A 26,952-nucleotide genomic window follows, 5' to 3' on the forward strand; every position below is an offset into this window, starting at 1 on the left:
TTCTTCTTCTTAATGACTTTGACGTTGACAAAAGTATGGGTTTATTTGTATTTTCTTTTGCTGACTTTTCTGAAACAAAATGGCAAAAATGTTTGCATGGAAACCCAGCAAATGCTCAACAAAACAGTTAAATTATTTACATGCTACTTGATTTAAATGAGGTGAGGTAGGCTAATTTTTGCCATAACACAGTCAGCAAATCAGATATTCAGGAAGTCGTTCACATTACCGTAGCAACCACAACAAAATGGTGCAATGAGATGAATTTCAGATGCCACGATTACTGGCTAATCAGCCACAACTACTAGTCAATTCTAGTAAAGGTAAAATGAAAGATGAGTATTAAAGTAATGTAGTTTCTTCTTCTTCTTTGTGGCTATTTTTGAATTATTGCCCCAAGAAATAACTAATAATAGCACTACTACTATTAATAATAATAATAATAATAATAATAAAGTGGGGGTGGCACGGTGGTGTAGTGGTTAGCGCTGTCGCCTCACGGCAAGAAGGTCCTGGGTTCGAGCCCCGTGGCCGGCGAGGGCCTTTCTGTGTGGAGTTTGCATGTTCTCCCCGTGTCTGCGTGGGTTTCCTCTGGGTGCTCCGGTTTCCCCCACAGTCCAAAGACATGCAGGTTAGGTTAACTGGTGACTCTAAATTGACCGTAGGTGTGAATGTGAGTGTGAATGGTTGTCTGTGTCTATGTGTCAGCCCTGTGATGACCTGGCAACTTGTCCAGGATGTACCCCGCCTTTCGCCCGTAGTCAGCTGGGATGGGCTCCAGCTTGCCTGCGACCCTGTAGAAGGATAAAGCGGCTAGAGATAATGAGATGAGATGAGATAATAAAGTGGGGGCGGCACGGTGGTGTAGTGGTTAGCGCTGTCGCCTCACGGCAAGAAGGTCCTGGGTTCGAGCCCCGTGGCCGGCGAGGGCCTTTCTGTGTGGAGTTTGCATGTTCTCCCCGTGTCTGCGTGGGTTTCCTCTGGGTGCTCCGGTTTCCCCCACAGTCCAAAGACATGCAGGTTAGGTTAACTGGTGACTCTAAATTGACCGTAGGTGTGAATGTGAGTGTGAATGGTTGTCTGTGTCTATGTGTCAGCCCTGTGATGACCTGGCAACTTGTCCAGGATGTACCCCGCCTTTCGCCCGTAGTCAGCTGGGATGGGCTCCAGCTTGCCTGCGACCCTGTAGAAGGATAAAGCGGCTAGAGATAATGAGATGAGATGAGATAATAAAGTGGGGGCGGCACGGTGGTGTAGTGGTTAGCGCTGTCGCCTCACGGCAAGAAGGTCCTGGGTTCGAGCCCCGTGGCCGGCGAGGGCCTTTCTGTGTGGAGTTTGCATGTTCTCCCCGTGTCTGCGTGGGTTTCCTCTGGGTGCTCCGGTTTTCCCCACAGTCCAAAGACATGCAGGTTAGGTTAACTGGTGACTCTAAATTGACCGTAGGTGTGAATGTGAGTGTGAATGGTTGTGTGTGTCTATGTGTCAGCCCTGTGATGACCTGGCAACTTGTCCAGGATGTACCCCGCCTTTCGCCCGTAGTCAGCTGGGATAGGCTCCAGCTTGCCTGCGACCCTGTAGAACAGGATAAAGCAGCTTGAGATAATGAGATGAGATAATAAAGTGTACTGAAACAAAAGTCATTGTTTTGTTCTTAGTCTACTGCCAACACATATATACAGTACATATACAATTACAGTCCCAATCTATTAGGGCTAAAGGAAATGCACTCACTCCAACATCTGAACAAAACCATGTATGTAGCCGAGTGACTGTAACAGAAAGCAAAATTTTGACCCAGTTCCAACCCAGCTCTCTCTTTCTCATCCAGACCTACACACATCCAGCGAAGCACATCAAGGACACTCGAAACTACTTAGTATGATAAATGACCTCATCTCCATCCATTTCTTAATCTGTACACTATATTTCTGTCTCATGTCTGGAAAAGTCTCAGGAAAGCAATCCAAATTCATAACTGCACTTACACAGATCTATCAGGACATTAAGGACCGGCCACATTAACCCCACACAGGAGCGTCCATTAAGGCACAGTGAAAGACATCAATGGTAAATGACTCCATCAGAAAGCCAATATTAGAAGAAACATACTGATACTAGTGCTGCAGTGGTGGCAGAGTGGTGTTTGGCTTTTGCCCAGTGACCTCAAACTAACAGTTGAACAGAACCTGATTGACACTGATAAACAAGCAACCTTTAGTGTGGACATCCCAGGAGCATTTTACACGTGGAACTGGAAAGCACCAGACTGTCAGATGGCATGGAGATTGTGTAACAGTCAGCTCACAGCTCCAAAAAACAAAGCTACTGTAAGTAACCTGGTCAGAGCAACTGAATGCTGGCGAGTACAGTCCCATTTCAGATTAAATTAGAAGGACACTCGGTAGACTGCATAACACCACCAAGCCATATATTATCAACATCAACATCAAATCACTTGACCTTAGGATAATACTAAAGCTGTACACCAAATTTCATCCAAATCCGTTCACTACTTTTTGAGTTACATTGGGAACAGGCAAACAAAAACAAACGAAGGCAAAAGCATAGCCTCTTCCAACAAGTATCCCACAGAGTATCCCACAGAGCTTAAGGACTGTGCAGATCGATCAGCTCTGTGGGATACTTCTGTACATCTTCAACCTGAGCCTCAGTCTGGAGAGAGTTCCACTTCTGTGGAAAACATCATGTGTGGTTCCAGTTCCCAAGACTGCGCACCCCAAGCTTTAACGTCTCACCTGATGAAGATCATGAAGAGGATTGTTCTCTCCCACCTCCGACACCTGGTGAACAGCGAGATGGACCCCCTGCAGTTCACATACTGACCGGGCATTGGTGTAGATGATGCTGTCATCTACCTGCTACACCGGTCACTTTTACACCTGGAGGGCACTGGGAGCACTGTGAGAGTCATGTTCTTTGACTTCTCCAGTGCTTTCAACACAATCCAGCCATCACTGCTTAGGGGGAAGCTGGAGGGAGCTGGTGTCAATTGCCACCTGACTGCATGGATCATCGACTACCTCATTAACAGGCCGCAGCATGTGAGGCTCCGCGACTGTGTGTCTGATGTGGTAGTCTGCAGCACGGGGGCTCCACAGGGTACAGTGCTCTCTCCTTTCCTCTTTACACTTTACACATCTGACTTCAGCTACAACACGGACAGCTGCCACCTCCAGAAGTTCTCTGATGATACAGCCATCATTGGACACGTGTCAGAGGGGGACGATCTGGAGTACAGAGAGGTCATCAACAACTTTGTCGCCTGGTGCGAACTGAACCACCTGTGCATCAACGCCAGCAAGACAAAGGAGGTGGTGATCGATTTCAGAAGGACGGCTCCTCAAATTGCACCAGTGAACATCCAGGGTTTGGATATTGAGATCGTGGAGGAGTACAAATACCTGGGTGTTCACCTCAACAACAAACTGGACTGCACAAACAACACAGATGTCCTGTACGAGAAAGGCCAAAGTCGTCTCCACCTGTTGAGAAGACTGAGGTCTTTTGGTGTGTGCAGGACACTGCTTAGGACTTTTTATGACTCTGTGGTGGCATCAGCGATTTTCTACGCTGTGGTCTGCTGGGGCTATGGAAGTTCAGAGAGGGACAGGAAGAAACTTAATAAACTGGTCAGAAGGGCTGGCTCAGTCTTGGACTGTCCTCTGGACTCCATTGAGGAGGTGGGTGAGAGGAGGATGTTAACCAAGCTGACATCAATCATGGAGAACCCCTCTCACCCCCTACATGAGGCTGTGGGGGCTTTAAGCAGCTCTTTTAGTAGTAGACTGCTGCACCCACGGTGTAAGAAGGAGAGGTACCGCAGGTCATTCATACCTACTGCTGTTAGACTGTATAACATCCACAACTTGTAATGTAGCACCAATAACCTGTTTGTCGGTTTTATTTGCACTACTTCACCACTACTTCCTCTACCTCATCGATGCAATTATTATGTGCAACAATATAGGTCTTAAATTATTTTTTACATACTTATATATATATTACACACAGAGTCTACCTGTAATGTGCAATTTTTTTCCCCCGAGCCTCTCAATAAGGCAATATTTCTATACTTTTCAAGGTAGATAATACAAATAGCCCTGTCTTTAATCTTTCGTTTGTCTAATTTTAATTTCAGTTTTTATTTGTTATCTGTATGACATTTTCTTGCTACTGTAGCATGTGAATTTCCCAGATGTGGGATCAATAAAGTGAATCTAATCAATTCTAATCTAATCTAACAAAGTTGATGGAGGTAATAACTGAGAGAATGAGTGGGATGGGTCAAAATTCCCTTGGAAGCTCAGGAAGCCATCCGGAAAAGACTATACTCAACCATCACAGAGATTGTGTTTACTACCTCCAATACAAACCGGATCGAACTGTAATGGTGAGACCAGATTGCAGCAATTGGTCCACTTGGCTGAGGAGGTCATTGGCTATGAAGACACCAAAATCAAGAACCTGTACACCATTGGAAAAAAGAGTAGAGCTTGGGAAATCACTGCTAGACCCAAACATCCAAGCAACCACTTTGGGTCTATCACCTTCTGAACTGTACGCCACTGATGCAGCATGTTCTGTATACTTAACTGCTCCAGCCCAGAGCAATTCCCGCCCAAGTACCTTGGGGCGGTATGGTGGTGCAATGGTTAGCACTGTTCCCTCACAGCAAGAAGGTTCTGGGTTCGAGCTCAGTGGCTGATGGGGGCCTTTTTGTGTGGCGTTTGCATGCTTTGCTCATGTCTGTGCGGGTTTCGTCTGGGTGTTCCAGTTTCCCACACAGTCCAAAGACATGCAGTTAGGTTAACATGAGGCAGCCATGGCCTGAGGTTGGGCTGAATTGCCCTTGAGCAAGGGCACCTAACCCCCAACTGCTCCCCGGGTGCTGTAGCATAGCTGCCCACAGCTACTCTGGGTATGTGTGTGTGCTCATTGCTCACTTGTCTGTGTGCACGTATGTGTTCACTGCTTCAGATGGGTTAACTGCAGTGAAATGGAGGAATTTCACTGTGTGCTTGAGTGTACATGTGATAAAGGCTTCTTCTTCTACCTCAATACCTTTTGCACACTGCCGGTTTTTTGCATGTACAAATAAGTCACATGCTCTCTAATTCTAGCATCACTGATCTGTCTATTGTCTGATGTCCTGTCCACTTTCTAACATTGGTATTATTGGACTGGTTGTCGTTAATCTACGGTTCACTGTTTGCAGTACTTTTTGTTTTTATGTACTCTTTGATATTCCACACTGTCACCAAACCAAATCCAATTCCTGTGAGCGTGACTCACAATAAAGTGATTCTGAAAAAGAAACAATCCCACTCACACCTCTAGTATGTTTACTATACATGCTAAACAGCAGAGGGGAACCGTCAGGGCCTTCTAGGTCTTCAGAGAAGGCCCAAACATACAGTTAGGTCCATATATATTTGGACACTGACACAAATTTTCTTTTTTTACCTGTTTACTGAAACATATTCAAGTTATAGTTATATAATGGACATGGACATAAAGTCCAGACTTTCAGCTTTCATTTGAGGGTATCCACATTAAAATTGGATGAAGGGTTTAGGAGTTTCAGCTCCTTAACATGTGCCACCCTGTTTTTAAAGGGACCAAAAGTAATTGGACAATTGACTCAAAGGCTATTTCATGGGCAGGTGTGGGCAATTCCTTCGTTATGTCATTCTCAATTAAGCAGATAAAAGGCCTGGAGTTGATTTGAGGTGTGGTGCTTGCATTTGGAAGATTTTGCTGTGAAGAAAACATGCGGTCAAAGGAGCTCTCCATGCAGGTGAAACAAGCCATCCTTAAGCTGTGAAAACAGAAAAAAAAAACATCCGAGAAATTGCTACAATATTAGGAGTGGCAAAATCTACAGTTTGGTACATCCTGAGAAAGAAAGAAAGAACTGGTGAACTCATCAATGCAAAAAGACCTGGATGCCCACAGAAGACAACAATGGTGGATGATCGCAGAATAATTTCCATGGTGAAGAGAAACCCCTTCACAACAGCCAACCAAGTGAACAACACTCTCCAGGAGGTAGGCGTATCAATATCCAAATCTACCATAAAGAGAAGACTGCATGAAAGTAAATACAGAGGGTTCACTGCACGGTGCAAGCCACTCATAAGCCTCAAGAATAAAAAGGCTAGACTGGACTTTGCTAAAAAACATCTAAAAAAGCCAGCACAGTTCTGGAAGAACATTCTTTGGACAGATGAAACCAAGATCAACCTCTACCAGAATGACGGAAAGAAAAAAAGTATGGCGAAGGCGTGGTACAGCTCATGATCCAAAGCACACCACATCATCTGTAAAACACGGCGGAGGCAGTGTGATGGCTTGGGCATGCATGGCTGCCAGTGGCACTGGGTCACTAATGTTTATTTATGATGTGACACAGGACAGAAGCAGCCGGATGAATTCTGAGGTATTCAGAGACATACTGTGTGCTCAAATCCAGCCAAACTGATTGGTTGGCATTTCATAATACAGATGAACAATGACCCAAAACAAAGCCAAAGCAACCCAGGAGTTTATTAAAGCAAAGAAGTGGAATGTTCTTGAATGGCCAAGTCAGTCACCTGATCTCAACCCAATTGAGCATGCATTTCACTTGTTAAAGACTAAACTTCAGACAGAAAGGCCCACAAACAAACAGCAACTGAAAACCACTGCAGTAAAGGCCTGGCAGAGCATTAAAAAGGAAGAAACACAGCGTCTGGTGATGTCCATGAGTTCAAGACTTCAGGCAGTCATTGCCAACAAAGGGTTTTCAACCAAGTATTAGAAATTAACATTTTATTTACAATTATTTAATTTGTCCAATTACTTTTGAGCCCCTGAAATGTGTTTAAAAAATGCTTTAGTTCCTCACATTTTTATGCAATCATTTTGTTCAACCCACTGAATTAAAGCTGAAAGTCTGAACTTCAACTGCATCTGAATTGTTTTGTTCAAAATTCATTGTGGTAATGTACAGAACCAAAATTAGAAAAATGTTGTCTCTGTCCAAATATTTATGGACCTAACTGTATCAGCATTTCAAATGTTATATTCAATTCCTTTCATTCTTTAATTGCTTTCATTCTTTAATTGCTTTCATTCTTTCATAATTTCATGATAATTATTCTCTTCTAATTTGGCCTCATTTTCTATCAAATTTGCTTCAGAGATGAAAGGGTTACTGTCCTGAAAACATTAAAATCAAGTTATCCAGTGAGATTGTTTTTGTTCGTTTGTCTCTAGGCGGAGAAGAGTTTAGAGCTGCTCACTCACTGGTTAGGACTTTATTGCCGGGACAGAAGGCCATGGCAGTGTATGTTTATGTAGGAAGTGACAGATGAATTAACCAATCAGATTTTGATTTATAGTGGGAGGGACCAAAAATTTATCACCCTCGTCCTTGTCGAAGACCAACATGAGCTTAACTGCGAATCAGCGCTGTCAGCGCAGCAGTGAAGTCACCTTCCAGCCGGTGTAGCGTTCATTAGTAGTGTTAGCGAATGCTATTAAAGCGGTCAAGCCAGTGCTATTGAGAGCAAGTAGCACAGGCTAATGACCGAGAAACTAAGATTTCTGTCTCCAGACTCTTCTTCCATGCTGCACGCTCACCACAGTATTTTTCACTCAAGACTTACGTATTCATTTCCCTGTGTAATTGACTTAGTTACTTTTAAAATCAACATCGATAACTACACGCAACGGAGCGACCTGGCACCCTGATGCTAACCCCTTACAAAATCCTTTTCCATGTTGCTAAATAGTATGAGGAGTATACATACTACTAAACTATGTACCATGGCAGTATTCATATCACGGCTCGAAATTCGCGGTGGTCCGGTCGCCCGAGGCGACTTAATTTGTCATTTGGCGGGTAATTCCTGTCACTAGCTAGCCCGGCTGGCTAGTTGAAAATAAAAAATATATATGAAGCGAAGATTCAGACTAGGGCTGTGCGATATATCGAATATACTCGATATATCTCCGAAAATTCTGTGTGAGATACATAAAATTATTATATCATAACTATAGAGTATTTTATGGTCATCTGCCGACTTGCATTTGTTTCGTGTTTGTTTAAAACCTTTTCCGGTGGTTTTCTCCCTGTCCTTCAGGCAGTAACGTGAGAGGCTGCCTAAGGGTAAAAAAAAAACAATAACGTCACGCACTCGCCAACCAATCCCGGGCGACATCTAGGTGCTGAAAGGAACTTGCGGGAAGATTTTCTCGTTTTGGTTTACAGCGCTGACTCAGTTCATGCAATCGCTGGTGTTGCATAGGCTACCGTGTAAGCTCTGTCAATTTCAGCGACAAATACAAAATGGAAGCGGACGAATTGGTTCTTAAAGAACTAGTAAGGGGTCAGTCATCTGGCATTTTTTTTTTTTGATATCGTGCAAAAAAACCCTGTCATCATGAAAGGCAGCAGCACTACAAATATGTTCCATCACCTGAAAACTCACCCGGTACAGTATGAAGAGTCTCTTAAACTCCAAACTACTTGCCCACGAGCTAACCCCCCCCCCAAGCTAAACAAATGACCATAGCGGCCTCGTTCTCCAAAGCCACCCCATATGAGAAAACGAGTCAGAGATGGAGAGCTATAACGGATGCAATCACTAACGTCATTGCCGAAGACGTGATCCCAATTAGTATAGTGGAAAAACCAGGCTTCCAAAAATTACTAAACACACTCGATCCCAAATATGAGTTGCCTGGTCGCAGACATTTTACAGAGAAGGCAATACCGGAATTATACACATCTGAGAGGCAGAGCCAGAAAACATTCAGTTCAAAAGTGTGCAAAGAGAAAAATTATGTTTTGCAGATCTCTCTCTTCTCTCCCTCAATCTCTCTCTCTCTCTATTGTGAATGTTCCAGTGGTTCTCAGTAGTCAGGTTAATAGCTTGGAGATCTATTTTTTAAAATAATTTAATGAATGAGCACTTTTCTTATTTAGGCTAAATGTCTTTCTCACTGTTGAGCTTGCACTTTATTGATTTGAGCTCTGAGCAGCTCTGTATTCTATTGCCCCTTTGTTGCAATTTTCAAGATTGTTTTTTTCAGTTTGTGCCACATCTTTGTTGAATAAAAATAGTCTTATTTCAACTCAATTGTGATTAATCACGAACATGAAAATTTAAAATGTGTTGTTGAAAACCACCTGTAAAGTTAACCAAGAATGTTATTTAATCTGCAGGGATTGTAGTGAGAACAGTAAAGAGGAAAAGTTAGATTTCATGGGGTCCTTTAGAGGAGATTTCAATTTATCGTATATCGTGAAATGGAGAAAATGTATCGGGATATTCATTTTTTCCCCATATCGCACAGCCCTAATTCAGACACACCGTCAACTAAAGCCACCACATATTAAGCGCGTGCCGTGTCTGTGTTAATCGATGTGTTTATCGGCAGGACGGAAAATACCGAAGAATTCCGAATCACATCGTGTACGAGTCAGGCTGTCGGTTTTTTCACTACTGCGCATGCATATAACGCATCTCGTTGAATATCGTGGTAATCACGTTATCAAATTCAATAGATGTGGCCACATTATCGCCCATTTAAACACGTGTTTTTGTTGTTGTTTACATCTACATCTGCCAAAGCTACGCTGCGATGTGGAATTTTCTGAAAGGTGTACAGAAACCGCCAGAGATGGGGACAAAGCGACCTCGGTCTGAAGAGGAGAAAAAGGCCGCCGATAAAGCGTACGAGAAGGAGAAACGACAAAGGACTTATAAGCAAACATGGGAGCAGGGTAGGCCTTAGCTGCGATACGATTTTTATGGAATAATTAATTTTTTTCAAGTTGATTCCTAGTCAATATGAAGCTCCTAATGCTTTCTCTCTCATAAATGGTTAAATACACGAAGCATGTTGGACATATTTTGGGTGCTATAGTCATGATAGTAAGTATATTTGCTTTCAATACTCATACACCAAGTTGCCAAGTTTTCCAATATATTATTATTTGTTGATATTATTTTATGGTGCTCTGTGTTGTTCTCATTTATGTATTTAACAACAGTATCAAAATACTCGGGTCTTGAAATACACTACCGTTCAAAAGTTTGGGGTCACCCAGACAATTTTGTGTTTTCCATGAAAAGTCACACTTTTATTTACCACCATAAGTTGTAAAATGAATAGAAAATATAGTCAAGACATTTTTCTGGCCATTTTGAGCATTTAATTGACCCCACAAATGTGATGCTCCAGAAACTCAATCTGCTCAAAGGAAGGTCAGTTTTATAGCTTCTCTAAAGAGCTCAACTGTTTTCAGCTGTGCTAACATGATTGTACAAGGGTTTTCTAATCATCCATTAGCCTTCTGAGGCAATGAGCAAACACATTGTACCATTAGAACACTGGAGTGAGAGTTGCTGGAAATGGGCCTCTATACACCTATGGAGATATTGCACCAAAAACCAGACATTTGCAGCTAGAATAGTCATTTACCACATTAGCAATGTATAGAGTGGATTTCTGATTAGTTTAAAGTGATCTTCATTGAAAAGAACAGTGCTTTTCTTTCAAAAATAAGGACATTTCAAAGTGACCCCAAACTTTTGAACGGTAGTGTAAATGCACATTAGTCATGAACAATGGTAACTACTCTCTTTTGCGTTATTTTTGACAGAAGTAAAATTCATACATGAACAAATTTTGGCGAGTTGATTTTCTGTCTGGCTAGTTACTTTGGAAGGTATGGTAACTAGTCCGGCTGGCTGGTGAAAAAATATATGAATTTCTAGGCCTGCATATGTTACATGCAAACTTACAGTATTATGTGATTTTAACACAAACACACATGGGAAATACTGTATGTCTTTAGGAACATGTATTACGTATTTGGGAACTTTAAGAAAAGCCTCCTTGGTGAAATCAAATATTTGATTAAGAATTTGAATATAAAATAAGTTTGCGTTCCACTGTGTGTGTGTGCGCGCGCACTGCACATGTCTTGAGTCCCTAGTAATCACCCAATTTATATTTATTATAAAGCTCAATAATATAAATCAATTATTCATGCTCTCTGCCAACAAACTACAACTCCTCTGAGAGACAAAAATAAAATGAGGTGAAATCGATCTGGGTTCAGATCCAGCTCTCTCTGCTTCAAAACACACTTGAACTCATATACCTCTCCTCAGAGGAAGACACCTCTTACCCGGCATTCACTTCCGATATTAGTTTGCTTTGTTCAGCGGCAACTCAAAATGAGCTCTTCTTGATTTGATCTAAACTGTGAAGGATCTAATGATTGGCGTCAGTAAATTCCTCTGTTCAGTTGTGTGACGCAGGTTGTCTCATATCCCCAGGATGTACACTACCGTTCAAAAGTTTGGGGTCACTTTGAAATGTCCTTATTTTTGAAAGAAAAGCACTGTTCTTTTCAATGAAGATCACTTTAAACTAATCAGAAATCCACTCTATACATTGGTAATGTGCTAAATGACTATTCTAGCTGCAAATGTCTGGTTTTTGGTGCAATATCTCCATAGGTGTATAGAGGCCCATTTCCAGCAACTCTCACTCCAGTGTTCTAATGGTACAATGTGTTTGCTCATTGCCTCAGAAGGCTAATGGATGATTAGAAAACCCTTGTACAATCATGTTAGCACAGCTGAAAACAGTTGAGCTCTTTAGAGAAGCTATAAAACTGACCACATCATGCCCGTCTTATCCACACTGCATTGGCTCCCAATCAAATTTCGTATTGATTATAAAATACTACTATTGACCTTTAAAGCACTAAATGGTCTCGCACCACAGTACCTGAGTGAACTTCTGCTCCTCTATGACCTGCCACGCCTACTTAGATCAAAAGGTGCAGGCTATCTGCTGGTACCTCGTATAGTGAAGGCTACATCAGGGGGCAGAGCCTTTTCTTACAAAGCCCCACAGTTATGGAACAGCCTTCCAAGTAATGTTCGGGAATCAGACACAGTCTCAGCATTTAAGTCTAGGCTGAAAACATATCTATCTGTTTAGTCAAGCCTTTTGTTAATGGTGTTTATGAGGTAAAGGAGTAGATCTGGAGGGTCCTCAGACATAGAGTGTTTTGGTAAACTGGGATGTATGGATGCTGTCAGTCCCCACTCGCTTGCTCACTCGAGTTTGTTGGCGGTGTAGTGGCTGGCTGCTTTATGTCCCGGGGCTCCCTCATGCCTGTGTTACCTTCTGGCTCTCTCCGTTTAGTTATGCTGTCATAGTTAGTTGCCGGAGTCCCTGCTTGTACTCGGTGCAATATGTATACTGTTCCTACTTATTCAGGTGACATTGGGCATACCTAACCACCTGTGTTTTTTTCCCTCCCCCCCACCCCAAATCTGTCCCTCTGAGTTACATGGAGTCAACAGGAAATCTTTTGGTGGAGAGGGTGGAGACCTCGACTGGCTATCGTAGCCTGCAGGGAATCGGCCGTCAGACATTCTGTCGCATGTCCCAGACCCGGTGAAATGTAACTGAATTGTCTTGGCCAGCCCTAAGGGTCCCATCTGCATCTCATCATTGCTGAGGAGTGTGCTCCCATCACCCAATCAAGCATCCAGCCAGAGCAGGTCATGATATATTTTTTACCATATTAACATGCCATTGTTGTGTGTTATGCCTGATGTAAAGACTCTCGTCTCTGCGAGTCTTCCACACAGATTTAATACTTGTCATTTTTAGGGCATACCTAACAACATGTGTTTTTTCTTTCTCTCTCTCTTCCTCCCCCCCAATCTGTCCCTCTGAGTTACATGTTGATCCTGGGATTGAGATGCTGGCCTCTTCTGCCCCTCGGACCTGCTTGATCCATCCTGGTGCCCTGTGTCTGGTTGGAGTTTTATCGCACCGCTCCTGTGAAGGACGGCCCCATGAGGACAGTTGAGGGTTATACCTGTTAAAACTGTTAATATTATAGTCAGGCTGTCTGTTGTTGCCCAAATGGGGATGGGTTCCCTTTTGAGTCTGGTTCCTCTCGAGGTTTCTTCCTCATGTCGTCTGAGGGAGTTTTTCCTTGCCACCGTCGCCACAGGCTTGCTCATTGGGGATAGATTAGGGATAAAATTGGCTCATGTTTTAAGTCGTTCAAATTCTGTAAAGCTGCTTTGCGACAATGTTTATTGTTAAAAGCGCTATACAAATAAACTTGATTTGATTTGATTTGACCTTCCTTTGAGCAGATTGAGTTTCTGGAGCATCACATTTGTGGGGTCGATTAAATGCTCAAAATGGCCAGAAAAATGTCTTGACTATATTTTCTATTCATTTTACAACTTATGGTGGTAAATAAAAGTGTGACTTTTCAAGGAAAACACAAAATTGTCTGGGTGACCCCAAACTTTTGAACGGTAGTGTACTGTTAAGCACCTATTTGCAGACTGTGGTATTGAACTTCAAGATGAGAGCTTCTGGCCCGTAAAGATTTTGCTGGTCGGTAAACTGTTTCAGTTTGCCGAAGTAAGCAAAGACTCATCTAAAACAAGGCGCCTCGTTTATGTACCTCCCAGCAAAGCAAACTTTGAACTTCATCTAATTTTTCACAGCATGATGAGGTAAGTTTAGCTAATATCATAATTTCCACTTTTAATTACAATTTTGAAACATTATCTATATTTTAGGTGAGAATACGGACTTAGACTAACTGTTGCACTGAAAGCTGTGGTGTGATCGAGTCACAATGTTGAAAAACCGTGTAAGCTAGCTGTGTTTAAAACAACGTAAATAATTACGCCTTAGGAAGAACCAGGCTTTTTTTTTTTTTTTTGGAGGAGCAAAAAGACTGCCTGTAAAGGTAGACCATTTTGCAGCAATTAAATCAGTTTCCGAGCTGGAACACCACACGAAATAAGGAAGGTCAAAGTGGTGGGGATAAATATTTCTGGAAGGCACTGTTAAGTCTAGGTTTGACACGAGACAGTGTTTCAAAAGCTAGTATCAGCACAGCGTTGTTGGAAATGAATCATCTGCTAAGCATGACGGAAATGATGACGATGACGTCTGTGTGCATCATTTGGGTCACTCAGTCACTGAGCGGCCCATTTTCATATTAATGTCATATGAATAACTGATTTTGCACTTGATTAAGCATATGCATTGCATGACTACATGCATAATAAACTGATATTTTTCATTTTCAAATGTAAATACTTGAGGCACAACCTAAAAAAACCTCAATACGTAAGATGATATACACTTGTGTTCAAAATAATAGCAGTCCAACACGACTAACCAGATCAGTCACTGTTTTTGGTGGAAATTATATTACTACATGGCAAATAATTTACCAGTAGGTGTAGTAGAGTCGTAGAAAACCAACAGACCCAACATTCATGATATGCATGCTCCTGAGTCTGTGTAATCGAATAATTAAGTGAAAGGGGTGTGTTCAAAATAATAGCAGTGTGGAGTTTAATTAGTGAGGTCATTCATTCTGTGAAAAAACAGATGTCAGTCAGGTGGCACTAATTTAAGGATGAAGCCAGCACATGTTGTACATCCATTTCTCTCTGAAAACCTGAGAAACATGGGTCCTTCCAGACATTGTTCAGAAGAACAGCGTGCTTTGATTAAAACGTTGATTGGAGAGGTAAAACGTATACTGTAAAGAAGTGCAGAAAATGATGGGCTGCTCGGCTAAAATGCTTTAATCCAGTGCTTTAAAATGGACAGCAAAGCCAGAGAGACGTGGAAGAAAAACAGAAGACTACCATGCGAATGGATCGAAGAATAGCCAGAATGGCAAAGACTCAGCCAATGATCAGCTCCAGGGTGATCAAAGACGTTCTGAAGTTACCTGTGACAATTAGAAGATGCCTGTGTGAAGCTAATCTATCGGCAAGAAGCTCCCGCAAAGTTCCACTGTTAAAAAAAAGACGTGCTGAAGAGGATACAATTTGCCAAAGAACACATCGACTGGCCTAAAGAGAAATGGAAAAACATTTTGTGGACTGATGAAAGTAAAATTGTTCTTTTTGGGTCCAAGAGCCGCAGACAGTTTTTCAGACGACCCCCAAACACTGAATTCAAGCCACAGTACACTCTGAAGACAGTGAAGCATGGTGGTGCAAGTATCATGATATGGGGATGTTTCTCTTACTGTGGTGTTGGGCCTATTTATCGCATACCAGGGATCATGGATCAGTTTGCATATATCTAAATACTTGAAGAGGTCATGTTGCCTTATGCTGAAGAGGAAATGCCCTTGAAATGGGTGTTTCAACAAGACAACGACCCCAAACACACCAGTAAGCGAGCAGCATCAGGGTTCAAGACCAACAAAATGAAAGTTATGGAGTGGCCAGCCCAATCCCCGGACCTTAAGCCGATAGAAAACTTGTGGGGTGACATCAAAAATGCTGTTTCTGAGGCAAAACCAAGAAATGCAGAGGAATTGTGGAATGTTGTCAAATCATCCTGGGCTGGAATACCTGTTCACAGGTGCCAGAAGTTCTCAGAAACCGTGGTTATACAACTAAATATTAGTTTAGTGATTCACAGGAATACTAAATCCTTAAGATTTTTTCAGTTTATACAGTAAATATTTGGAGTTTGTAATGAAAAATGCAGACACTGCTATTTTTTTGAACAGCCCAATGTTCATTTTTCTTCATTTTCTGTAAAGTAATTAAAATATTCATACAATTTTCTTCATGTTTTGATGTAGAATATAATGTGCAGTGTTCCCAATGCATGGAAATAAAAACTATTATAAGGATTTTGAGCTTTACTCACGTTTTTAAACACTGCTATTATTTTGAACACGACTGTATTTAACAGTTATTCCGCGAAATTGAGTCGTACATGAGCTGATAGCCAACGCGGCGCGTAGCTATAAGTCATGTACGACGAGATTGAGTGGAATAACTGTTTTATTCTATCCACATTCACTGGATTTTGAGAAACAGCGTTTTTATTTTTTACAAATTCGATCAATAAAAATTTTATACAAAATGTACGACAAAATCATTTCCGCTTAGAATGGAAACAAACCGGTGAAATGACAGGAGCAATTTGTGAAAAATGCTATAATAATAATAATAATAATTCTTGAAAATAAAAAAAGATATATTCTTACCATCAAATACTTTTATTCCATATTTTTTTTTGCGGCGGCACGGTGGTGTAGTGGTTAGCGCTGTCGCCTCACAGCAAGAAGGTCCTGGGTTCGAGCCCCGGGGCCGGCGAGGGCCTTTCTGTGCGGAGTTTGCATGTTCTCCCCGTGTCCGCGTGGGTTTCCTCCGGGTGCTCCGGTTTCCCCCACAGTCCAAAGACATGCAGGTTAGGTTAACTGGTGACTCTAAATTGACCGTAGGTGTGAATGTGAGTGTGAATGGTTGTCTGTGTCTATGTGTCAGCCCTGTGATGACCTGGCGACTTGTCCAGGGTGTACCCCGCCTTTCGCCCGTAGTCAGCTGGGATAGGCTCCAGCTTGCCTGCGACCCTGTAGAAGGATAAAGCAGCTAGAGATAATGAGATGAGATTTTTTTTTGCGGGCTTTATTTTCGAGTAGAGTTTTTATTTTGTCCTTGGTTCGTTCAGCAGCATGCTCCGCCATTTTGTTTTTCTCTACTCACGGTATATGAGCTGATATCCTAGTAGTAGAGTAGCCAATCAGAGCACGTGATTGCTCATACGTATCCAGTGAATGTGGATAGAATAATTGCTGTTATCTCAGGGAGGAAATGATTATTATCCAACTTTATAAACTTTATTTATGGATAATTATTATCAGCATTAAAGATAGACCACCTTTCAGATTTTAAGTGTAAGTCATAAAAAGAATTTTCCCTGACACCCAATTATTTTTGTTTAGTGGACCGAAAGTTACTGAATTCGAATCCCAGACTTCCAATATTATTCGTTTTTTTTAAAGAGAGCAATTAATGAATTTAGGGCCATGTGACCCTAAATTCTCCACTATTTTTTCCTGCTTCATCATACTACATCATGCATCACGTGGAGGGCTTTCCCTGTTTGTGCAAGGCATTGTGGGATACAAATTTGAAACAGGAGAGAAAAATGGAGGACGTGAGTGTGCAAATGAAACGTGAAAGACCAACTACAGTAACAGAAAGCGAGAAGAAAAGACCTTATGTTATATATGAAGGAAAGGAAATGCAGGACCAAACTAATAAATATCGGCGGTCAGCGAGCACCTCGGTGTGATCAGCTGTTCGTTTAGCAACAGAATAATGGAACTGTCAGTGCACGCTCAAAGGTAAACCTGTGCACGCGCGCACACACGGACTTCCTCTGGCTGCTTGACTGCGCAAAGCGAGCGATTTCATGCACATTATTTGCTCGGGAATCCGCTCAAATTAAATAACTTCCCAGCCACAGAATGGCCTGATGTTTTGTCAGATATTACAGAAATGAACAGATATCACAATGACCAAATTTCAGAGGGAACTCGATTTCACTGATTTTATGAAATCGAAAGGCCGTCTAGCTTTAATAATAAATATGAATTTCTTCATGTACTTCAATTTGATAAACAACTCAGTGTATTCAGGAAGAAAAATAAAACATGTACGGTAAACTCTAGGCAAAAGTTGTGCTGATGTTCCTCGAGTAAACTGAGCCCTGTACTGTGGCTTTATGGGAAATCAGGTCACTAAGGCCCATAACTCACTCTTGACCTCATTTTGACATGGCTGGCTTTTTCTTTAATTGCTGCGTTTGTCACTGAGACAGATGCTCATGGGCTGACAAACGCTGACCACATACCCATGACAGACTGCTGCCAGGAAAAAACACACACACACACACACACACACACACACACAGATTTTTTTTTTTTACATTTGAACTATATTACTCGGTTGCTATGTTAGACCACACTCACAACCCACCGTACGTGCTGCTATGGTAAAAAATTTGTCAAAACCGTGCTTGAGACTTGCACGACACTTGCGTGTGTTCAGCGCCCTAGGAGGTCGCAGACTTGCCGTGGAGACTTTTCGTTTTGCACATGCAAATTCTAGGGGTGGCACGGTGATGTAGTGGTTAGCGCTGTCGCCTCACAGCAAGAAGGTCCGGGTTCGAGCCCCGTGGCCGGCGAGGGCCTTTCTGTGTGGAGTTTGCATGTTCTCCCCGTGTCCGCGTGGGTTTCCTCCGGGTGCTCCGGTTTCCCCCACAGTCCAAAGACATGCAGGTTAGGTTAACTGGTGACTCTAAATTGACCGTAGGTGTGAATGTGAGTGTGAATGGTTGTCTGTGTCTATGTGTCAGCCCTGTGATGACCTGGCGACTTGTCCAGGGTGTACCCCGCCTTTCGCCCGTAGTCAGCTGGGATAGGCTCCAGCTTGCCTGCGACCCTGTAGAACAGGATAAAGCGGCTACAGATGATGAGACATGCAAATTCTACGGGTCTTGCGAAAAATCAAGAACGCATCCACTACGTAGGGGATCCGTACTCGTTTTGTACGTCTGAACCAAGTCAGCAGCACGGCTAGTAGGGGCTTTGCGATGACCGTAAGACGCACGAGTGACACACGGTCATTGTATGAGTGACGTGCCTCAGAAGTACTTCCTATTTGTGCGGCTCCCCAAGACAGAAATACATCTCACTTTCTACCCCATATGTGGTGTGCACGCGACCCGTACGCAACATGAGGGGCAAGACTCTGAGTATATATATATATATATATATATATATATATATATTGGGGGAGGAACCAAAGAACCGATCATGTAGCATGTAGCATTGTAGGAGGGAAGAAGATGGCTGTCGCCATACTGCCACAACGACTGAGGGAGTTGGACCCTTATAGGCAGATGCTAGAAGCTGAGGAGCAGCATGAAGTGATATTGGCTTTGCTGTAGACATGCTATCTACGTCACACGCAAGTAATGAGTGATTGTCACGTGCTAATCACGTGCATCACACTTGCTTCACAAGTGCGGCCCATGCTCCTAGCGCAGGAAACTGGTAAAATGCAAGTCACATGCACGCCGCACTCACTGAACACGCACTGATCACGTGCGTCAGACATACGCTTTCCACAGGCTAACGGCGCAATTTTTCCCACGCCTCGAGAAAGCCAGGCGTTCAACCTGTACTTGACAAGTACTTTGCCCGGACTCCTCCCTCAAACTTTCCCCCGGATTCACCGCGACCCTGTGGCACGGCTGTGAGCTACCAAACCTTGTGACCCGTGCACGTCCAAAATACTTACGGCGGGTTGTGAGTGTGGCATTGCATACATTATATAATTTATTTTTGCTAAAACGGTGAGAACTAAAACAGTACTGGACATGTTGTTGTAATACAGTAAACACCACCGTGTACGTAATACCACTGCAATTTCCTAACACGAACAATATTTAATTAAGAATGACGTGTTCTGTCCTGTTTATCCGTTTATAGTTACACTTACAGTTTTTTCTTTCAGTTGCACCAGAGTTCGCGGACTAAACTGTGAATCATTTCTCGTTGCTTTCCAACAAAATGACTAAATGCTTCAAAATGCATGGATTCTTTTCTCACTAAAATCTACCGCCATTAAAACTTTACGTTTTTAGAGGCCATTTTGTGCATGCTTACACACATACGGTCATCAAAACTGTTAAAAATACATCCAAAACTAAATTACTACAATTTGCTACATTCCTATCAATACTGTAAAAATGACTCCGTAGAGTGCATACCTCTGCCAAGCCACATATTATCGACATCAAAATCGAATCACTCGAACTGAGGATAATACTAAAGCTGTACACCAAACTTCATCCAAATCCATTCACTACTTTTTGAGTTATGTTGGGGACAGACCAAAAAAAAAAATCCTGGATCCGCAGACATATCCGCATTTGCATCAAAATCTAATTGGTTGTTCCTTGGCCCATGGCTCACCTTTCTTCAAAATTTCATCAAAATCCGTTCACAACTTTTTTTTTAGTTACATTGGGAACAGTCAAACAAATGGAGGCAAAAACATAACCTCCTCCAACAAATTTGCCGGAGGTAACAAGACCAAACGCAGCAGATATCCATTTCAGTTGATTACCTCATGTATTTACTAATGTAATCTCATCTCATCTCATTATCTCTAGCCGCTTTATCCTGTTCTGCAGGGTCGCAGGCGAGCTGGAGCCTATCCCAGCTGACTACGGGCGAAAGGCGGGGTACACCCTGGACAAGTCGCCAGGTCATCACAGGGCTGACACATAGACACAGACAACCATTCACACTCACATTCACACCTACGGTCAATTTAGAGTCACCAGTTAACCTAACCTGCATGTCTTTGGACTGTGGGGGAAACCGGAGCACCCGGAGGAAACCCACGCGGACACGGGGAGAACATGCAAACTCCGCACAGAAAGGCCCTCGCCGACCACGGGGCTCGAACCCGGACCTTCTTGCTGTGAGGCGACAGCGCTAACCACTACACCACCGTGCCGCCCTAATGTAATGTATTACCATTTATTTTTTTCGTAGTCCAGATCCTGCGCTCTGATTGGCTGGCGAGCGGGTCCATATCCTACGGTACGGACCCCAGTTACGGACCTCTGGTGACTCGCTCATTTGCAACAACAACAAACATAGTAACATTTTTTGTCAAACATTTATCTTTTTTTTCTAAGATTTATTTCTAAGATTATTAAAAATCTTATAAATTTTTGCCAGCATTTCTCAGGAAAATGGCATTAATTTTACAGCATGGATAGCGATAACGACAGTGTTCACAGCGAAAGTGAGTTTTACTACCCTGAGGAAGAATAAATAAAAGAAAACATTTCAGGAGAAAGCTAAAAACCTCTAACTGTTGCTAACAACGAGCAAAAACATGGCTGAATCCTGAATGATTCCTATTTGTATAAATAGGGGACTACATAGGTAGCAAAATGTAGTTTTTTTCCTGCCATGGAAGTGCACTTGGATACCGAGGAGGAAGCCATTTGCATTACAGCCGTGAATGAGGATTCAAAATAGCATTAATTTTACAGCATGGATAGCGATAACGACAGTGTTCACAGCGAAAGCGAGTTTTCCTACCCTGAGGAAGAAGAAATAAAAGAAGACATTTCAGAAGAAAGCTTAAAACCTCTAACTTGCTAATGCCGAGCAAAAACATGGCTGAATCCTGAATGACTCCTATTTGTATAAATAGGGGACTACATAGGCGGCAAAATGTAGTTTTTTTTCCTGCCATGGAAGTGCACTTGTATACCGAGGAGAAAGCAATTTGCATTACAGCCGTGAATGAGGATTCAAAATGGCGGCTCGGCTCGGTTTTACCTTTCGGGCGCTCTCGTTTTCTGTTATAATTTGGTAAAGAAAAAAAAAATATATATATATTATTTACCAGCTTAAGTTCGGTCCGTATGGTGAAATACTGTGATCTCGGCCTTGAATACTGACCTCGGCCCAGAGGGCCTCGCTCAGTACTTTCAAGACCTCGGTCACGGTATTTCACGATATGGACCTCCCAGCTGGAAATAACATACATGTATTCATCTTTGTGGATGAAGCCGAGTTAATAATCTGGCAAAACAACAGCAGCGAGGATGGAATGTTATAGGGTGTGTTGTCACATAAACCAGCCACTGGCCCATGTAATACAAGGCGCCTTATTTCAGACGAGAGAGAGCGAGTGAAAACAAACGCTCTAGTATTTATTGTGGTGTGGGATAATGCGGCATTCCAACACTCCACTGCAGTCATAGAGTGATTTGCAGCACACCCACGGATGTCGTCACTGTTTCTGCCACCGTACTCCCCCTTCCTAAACCCCATCGAGGAAGTCTTTTCTGCATGGAGGTGGAAGGTTTATGATCACCATCCACATGATCATATATCATTACTCGATGCTATGAATGCTGGATGTCACGATATTTCTCCAGAACAATGTCAAGGATGGATGAGGCATGTCAAGAGATATGACCCGAGATGCATTGCTAGAGAGGATACGGGATACGATGCAGATGAGAACTTGTGGCTAAATCCAGAGGACAGGATTAGCATTACTTCTACTGTAGTATTGCAACAGTCGTGGATCAACTGCAAGTGTGTTGGTCTTTGCTACAGATTTCTATTTTAGGACTTCTGCATTATCGAGTCGGTACAAAAACATTTTAGAGTCCAAATGTTCTTTTTCCAGCACAAAATTAAATCTCATCTCATCTCATCTCATCTCATCTCATCTCATTATCTCTGGCCGCTTTATCCCGTTCTACAGGGTCGCAGGCAAGCTGGAGCCTATCCCAGCTGACTACGGGCGAAAGGCGGGGTACACCCTGGACAAGTCGCCAGGTCATCACAGGGCTGACACATAGACACAGACAACCATTCACACTCACATTCACACCTACCCGTACGTGTTACAGAAAAAAAAGTTTGTATTTGAGCAGCACATTACACAAGAGAGCACTTTTCAGACAAAAAAGAAAACATAATGAAGGCTGCTGGGTTTGGGTGCAAAATTACGAAGCGAGTGTGACAGTCAAAGTGTCCAGAAGAACTGTGGCTGGTTCTGTAAGGTGGTCAGTAAAACCTACAGCTCATTTCCTCATCAAACTGCACTCCCTGTACCTGAGACTACCTTTTTTTTTTAAACAAAGGGTCGTCTCACACCAAATACTGACTTTGTTTCATTTATTATGGCTTACTGCTGTTTATAGTGTTTTTTTTTTCAATGTTGAAACCTTTCATTTCATTATTTTTAAGCCATTTTTGGTCGACAGCATTTTTTTACATGTGCGCCAAAGTCTTTTGCACAGTATTGTATATACACTACCGTTCAAAAGTTTGGGGTCACTTTGAAATGTCCTTATTTTTGAAAGAAAAGCACTGTTCTTTTCAATGAAGATCACTTTAAACTAATCAGAAATCCACTCTATACATTGCTAATGTGGTAAATGACTATTCTAGCTGCAAATGTCTGGTTTTTGGTGCAATATCTCCATAGGTGTATAGAGGCCCATTTCCAGCAACTCTCACTCCAGTGTTCTAATGGTACAATGTGTTTGCTCATTGCCTCAGAAGGCTAATGGATGATTAGAAAACCCTTGTACAATCATGTTAGCACAGCTGAAAACAGTTGAGCTCTTTAGAGAAGCTATAAAACTGACCTTCCTTTGAGCAGATTGAGTTTCTGGAGCATCACATTTGTGGGGTCGATTAAATGCTCAAAATGGCCAGAAAAATGTCTTGACTATATTTTCTATTCATTTTACAACTTATGGTGGTAAATAAAAGTGTGACTTTTCATGGAAAACACAAAATTGTCTGGGTGACCCCAAACTTTTGAACGGTACTGTATGTGCTCGTCTGTGTGTGCTGATGTGTGTATTTGTTCCACTCACCACTTTAGGCTTGAACGGAGGTTGAACCTCTCTGTTCTCCAGTCGTTCCCAGTCAATGCGGCGGAAGAACCCATGTTCACGCACATCCCGCTCGCCTTCTGAACCACAGCCTAGACGTTTCGATGGGTGCTTCGTCATCAGCTGAGATACAGAACAGGACCATCATTATAATCATCATCATACATTATCCATCACTAATATCAGCCATCACCATATTTCCTTCAAAATCATTTAGTGAGATGGAAATCTATTGATTGATTGATTGATTGATTGATTTACCCTCCTGCTATGCCATGGAAACACTGAAAAAGACTGGGCTTCAGGGGGGAAAAAATTCATTTTTCATTCAAAAAAATTATAACAAGTAGAAATTTGCAGAGGGAGGCACGGTGGTGTAGTGGTTAGCACTGTCGCCTCACAGCAAGAAGGTCCAGGTTCGAGCCCCGTAGCCGGCGAGGGCCTTTCTGTGCGGAGTTTGCATGTTCTCCCCGTGTCCGCGTGGGTTTCCTCCGGGTGCTCCGGTTTCCCCCACAGTCCAAAGACATGCAGGTTAGGTTAACTGGTGACTCTAAATTGAGCGTAGGTGTGAATGTGAGTGTGAATGGTTGTCTGTGTCTATGTGTCAGCCCTGTGATGACCTGGCGACTTGTCCAGGGTGTACCCCGCCTTTCGCCCGTAGTCAGCTGGGATAGGCTCCAGCTTGCCTGCGACCCTGTAGAACAGGATAAAGCGGCTACAGATAATGAGATGAGAAATTTGCAGAACAGAACTTTATTCAATGCTTGAACCAGAAGCCTTGTGGAACTTTCTGGAAAGCTTTCTATCTTCCGTCGAATGTGACTGTGTAAGCAAGCTAACTCAAAACAAAAAAGTGTCTTTCCCAAATCAAGAAACTGCTGTTTATAGTTGAAAAAGAAGAACAACAACAGGTTTATTCATCACACGTACACTTGTGAAATTCCTCGCTGCATTTAACCCATCTGAAGCAGCGAACACACATATTCACACACGTGAGCAATGAGCACACACACATACCCAGAGCAGTGGGCAGCCATGCTAACAGCACCCGGGGAGCAGTTGGGGGTGAGGTGCCTCGCTCAAGGGTACCTCAGCCTAAGGCCGTCCCATGGTAACCTCACTGTATGTCTTTGAACTGATCGGTGGCTCTAAATTGACCGTAGGTGTGAATGCGAGTGTGAATGGTTGTTTGTCTCTATGTATCAGCCCTGTGATGATCTGGCGACTTGTCCAGGGTGTACCCCGCCTCTCGCCCATAGCCAGCTGGGATAGGCTCCACCTTACCCGCAACGCTGCACAGGATAAGCGGTTATGGACAATGGATGGATGGATTTCCAAACAGAACATTAGAAAAGAACAAAAATGAAGAATCTTCACGCCTTTGCAGTTTTCCCAAATGAAAACACTTCTACTTCTTCTTCTTCTGGCTGTTTCCATGAGGGGAATGTCCCTCCATCTCCTCCTGTCCTCCATATTTTTTTCTGTCGCACCAACCGTTCTCATGTCCTCCTTCACCACATCCATAAATCTCATCTTTGGTCTTCTTCATTTCCTTCTACAACCCCGATTCCAAAAAAGTTGGGACAAAGTACAAATTGTAAATAAAAATGGAATGCAATGATGTGGAAGTTTCAAAATTCCATATTTTATTCAGAATAGAACATAGATGACATATCAAATGTTTAAACTGACAAAATGTATCATTTAAAGAGAAAAATTAGGCGATTTTAAATTTCATGACAACACATCTCAAAAAAGTTGGGACAAGGCCATGTTTACCACTGTGAGACATCCCCTTTTCTCTTTACAACAGTCTGTAAACGTCTGGGGACTGAGGAGACAAGTTGCTCAGGTTTAGGGATAGGAATGTTAACCCATTCTTGTCTAATGTAGGATTCTAGTTGCTCAACTGTCTTAGGTCTTTTTTGTCATATCTTCCATTTTATGATGCGCCAAATGTTTTCTATGGGTGAAAGATCTGGACTGCAGGCTGGCCAGTTCAGTACCCGGACCCTTCTTCTACGCAGCCATGATGCTGTAATTGATGCAGTATGTGGTTTGGCATTGTCATGTTGAAAAATGCAAGGTCTTCCCTGAAAGAGACGTCGTCTGGATGGGAGCATATGTTGCTCTAGAACCTGGATATACCTTTCAGCATTGATGGTGTCTTTCCAGATGTGTAAGCTGCCCATGCCACACGCACTAATGCAACCCCATACCATCAGAGATGCAGGCTTCTGAACTGAGCGCCGATAACAACTCGGGTCGTCCTTCTCCTCTTTAGTCCGAATGACACGGCGTCCCTGATTTCCATAAAGAACTTCAAATTGTGATTCGTCTGACCACAGAACAGTTTTCCACTTTGCCACAGTCCATTTTAAATGAGCCTTGGCCCAGAGAAGACGTCTGCGCTTCTGGATCGTGTTTAGATACGGCTTCTTTGAACTATAGAGTTTTAGCTGGCAACGGTGGATGGCACGGTGAATTGTGTTCACAGATAATGTTCTCTGGAAATATTCCTGAGCCCATTTTGTGATTTCTAATACAGAAGCATGCCTGTATGTGATGCAGTGCCGTCTAAGGGCCCGAAGATCACGGGCACCCAATATGGTTTTCGGCCTTGACCCTTACGCACAGAGATTCTTCCAGATTCTCTGAATCTTTTGATGATATTATGCACTGTAGATGATGATATGTTCAAACTCTTTGCAATTTTACACTGTCGAACTCCTTTCTGATATTGCTCCACTATTTGTCGGCGCAGAATTAGGGGGATTGGTGATCCTCTTCCCATCTTTACTTCTGAGAGCCGCTGCCACTCCAAGATGCTCTTTTTATACCCAGTCATGTTAATGACCTATTGCCAATTGACCTAATGAGTTGCAATTTGGTCCTCCAGCTGTTCCATTTTTGTACCTTTAACTTTTCCAGCCTCTTATTGCCCCTGTCCCAACTTTTTTGAGATGTGTTGCTGTCATGAAATTTCAAATGAGCCAATATTTGGCATGAAATTTCAAAATGTCTCACTTTCGACATTTGATATGTTGTCTATGTTCTATTGTGAATACAATATCAGTTTTTGAGATTTGTAAATTATTGCATTCCGTTTTTATTTACAATTTATACTTTGTCCCAACTTTTTTGGAATCGGGGTTGTACCTGGCAACTCCATCTCCAGCCTGCTTTTCCCAATATACCCTGGATCTCTCCTTTGTACGTGTCCAAGCCATGAAGGAACAGAGCAATTTAAATTGTGTCGGATTTATCAATGTCTATTGCATACATGCACACCGATTTTCCAGTGTGTACTGGCCATTCTTGCAAAAAGAAAAAGAAAAAAGAAACACACCACAATATGAAACCATAAAAATACCTCCTGAGAATAAATTACTGTGTTTTGCCTCTCAGCACGTTGCCATGTGGATTCTGAGGGACGAGAGCGCTAAGAGGGTTGTGATTTCATCGTCTGAGTACACAAACACACACAATTCATGACAGGGGCTCAGAGTGTGGATGTGCGATGCCTGATTTTTCACCAGAATGCAGTGATGCTTGCATTACTTTGAAAGCAGTGAGGAAACGAAACCTCACCGACTG

The 26,952-nt window shown here is 42.6% G+C and overlaps 1 protein-coding gene across 1 annotated transcript in view; it reads right to left on the reverse strand.

Annotated features, from left to right (window-relative positions):
- Window positions 1-26,952, reverse strand: part of prkcaa (protein kinase C, alpha, a) — a 517,863-nt gene that overhangs the window by 31,985 nt on the left and 458,926 nt on the right. Inside the window, exon 16 of the mRNA XM_060918929.1 lies at window positions 23,338-23,478. Within this exon, the coding sequence (XP_060774912.1) occupies window positions 23,338-23,478 (141 nt within the window). The remainder of the gene's footprint in view (window positions 1-23,337; window positions 23,479-26,952) is intronic.

This window comes from Neoarius graeffei, chromosome 4 (assembly GCF_027579695.1).
Source record: "Neoarius graeffei isolate fNeoGra1 chromosome 4, fNeoGra1.pri, whole genome shotgun sequence".
NCBI classification, from domain to species: Eukaryota; Metazoa; Chordata; class Actinopteri; order Siluriformes; family Ariidae; genus Neoarius; species Neoarius graeffei.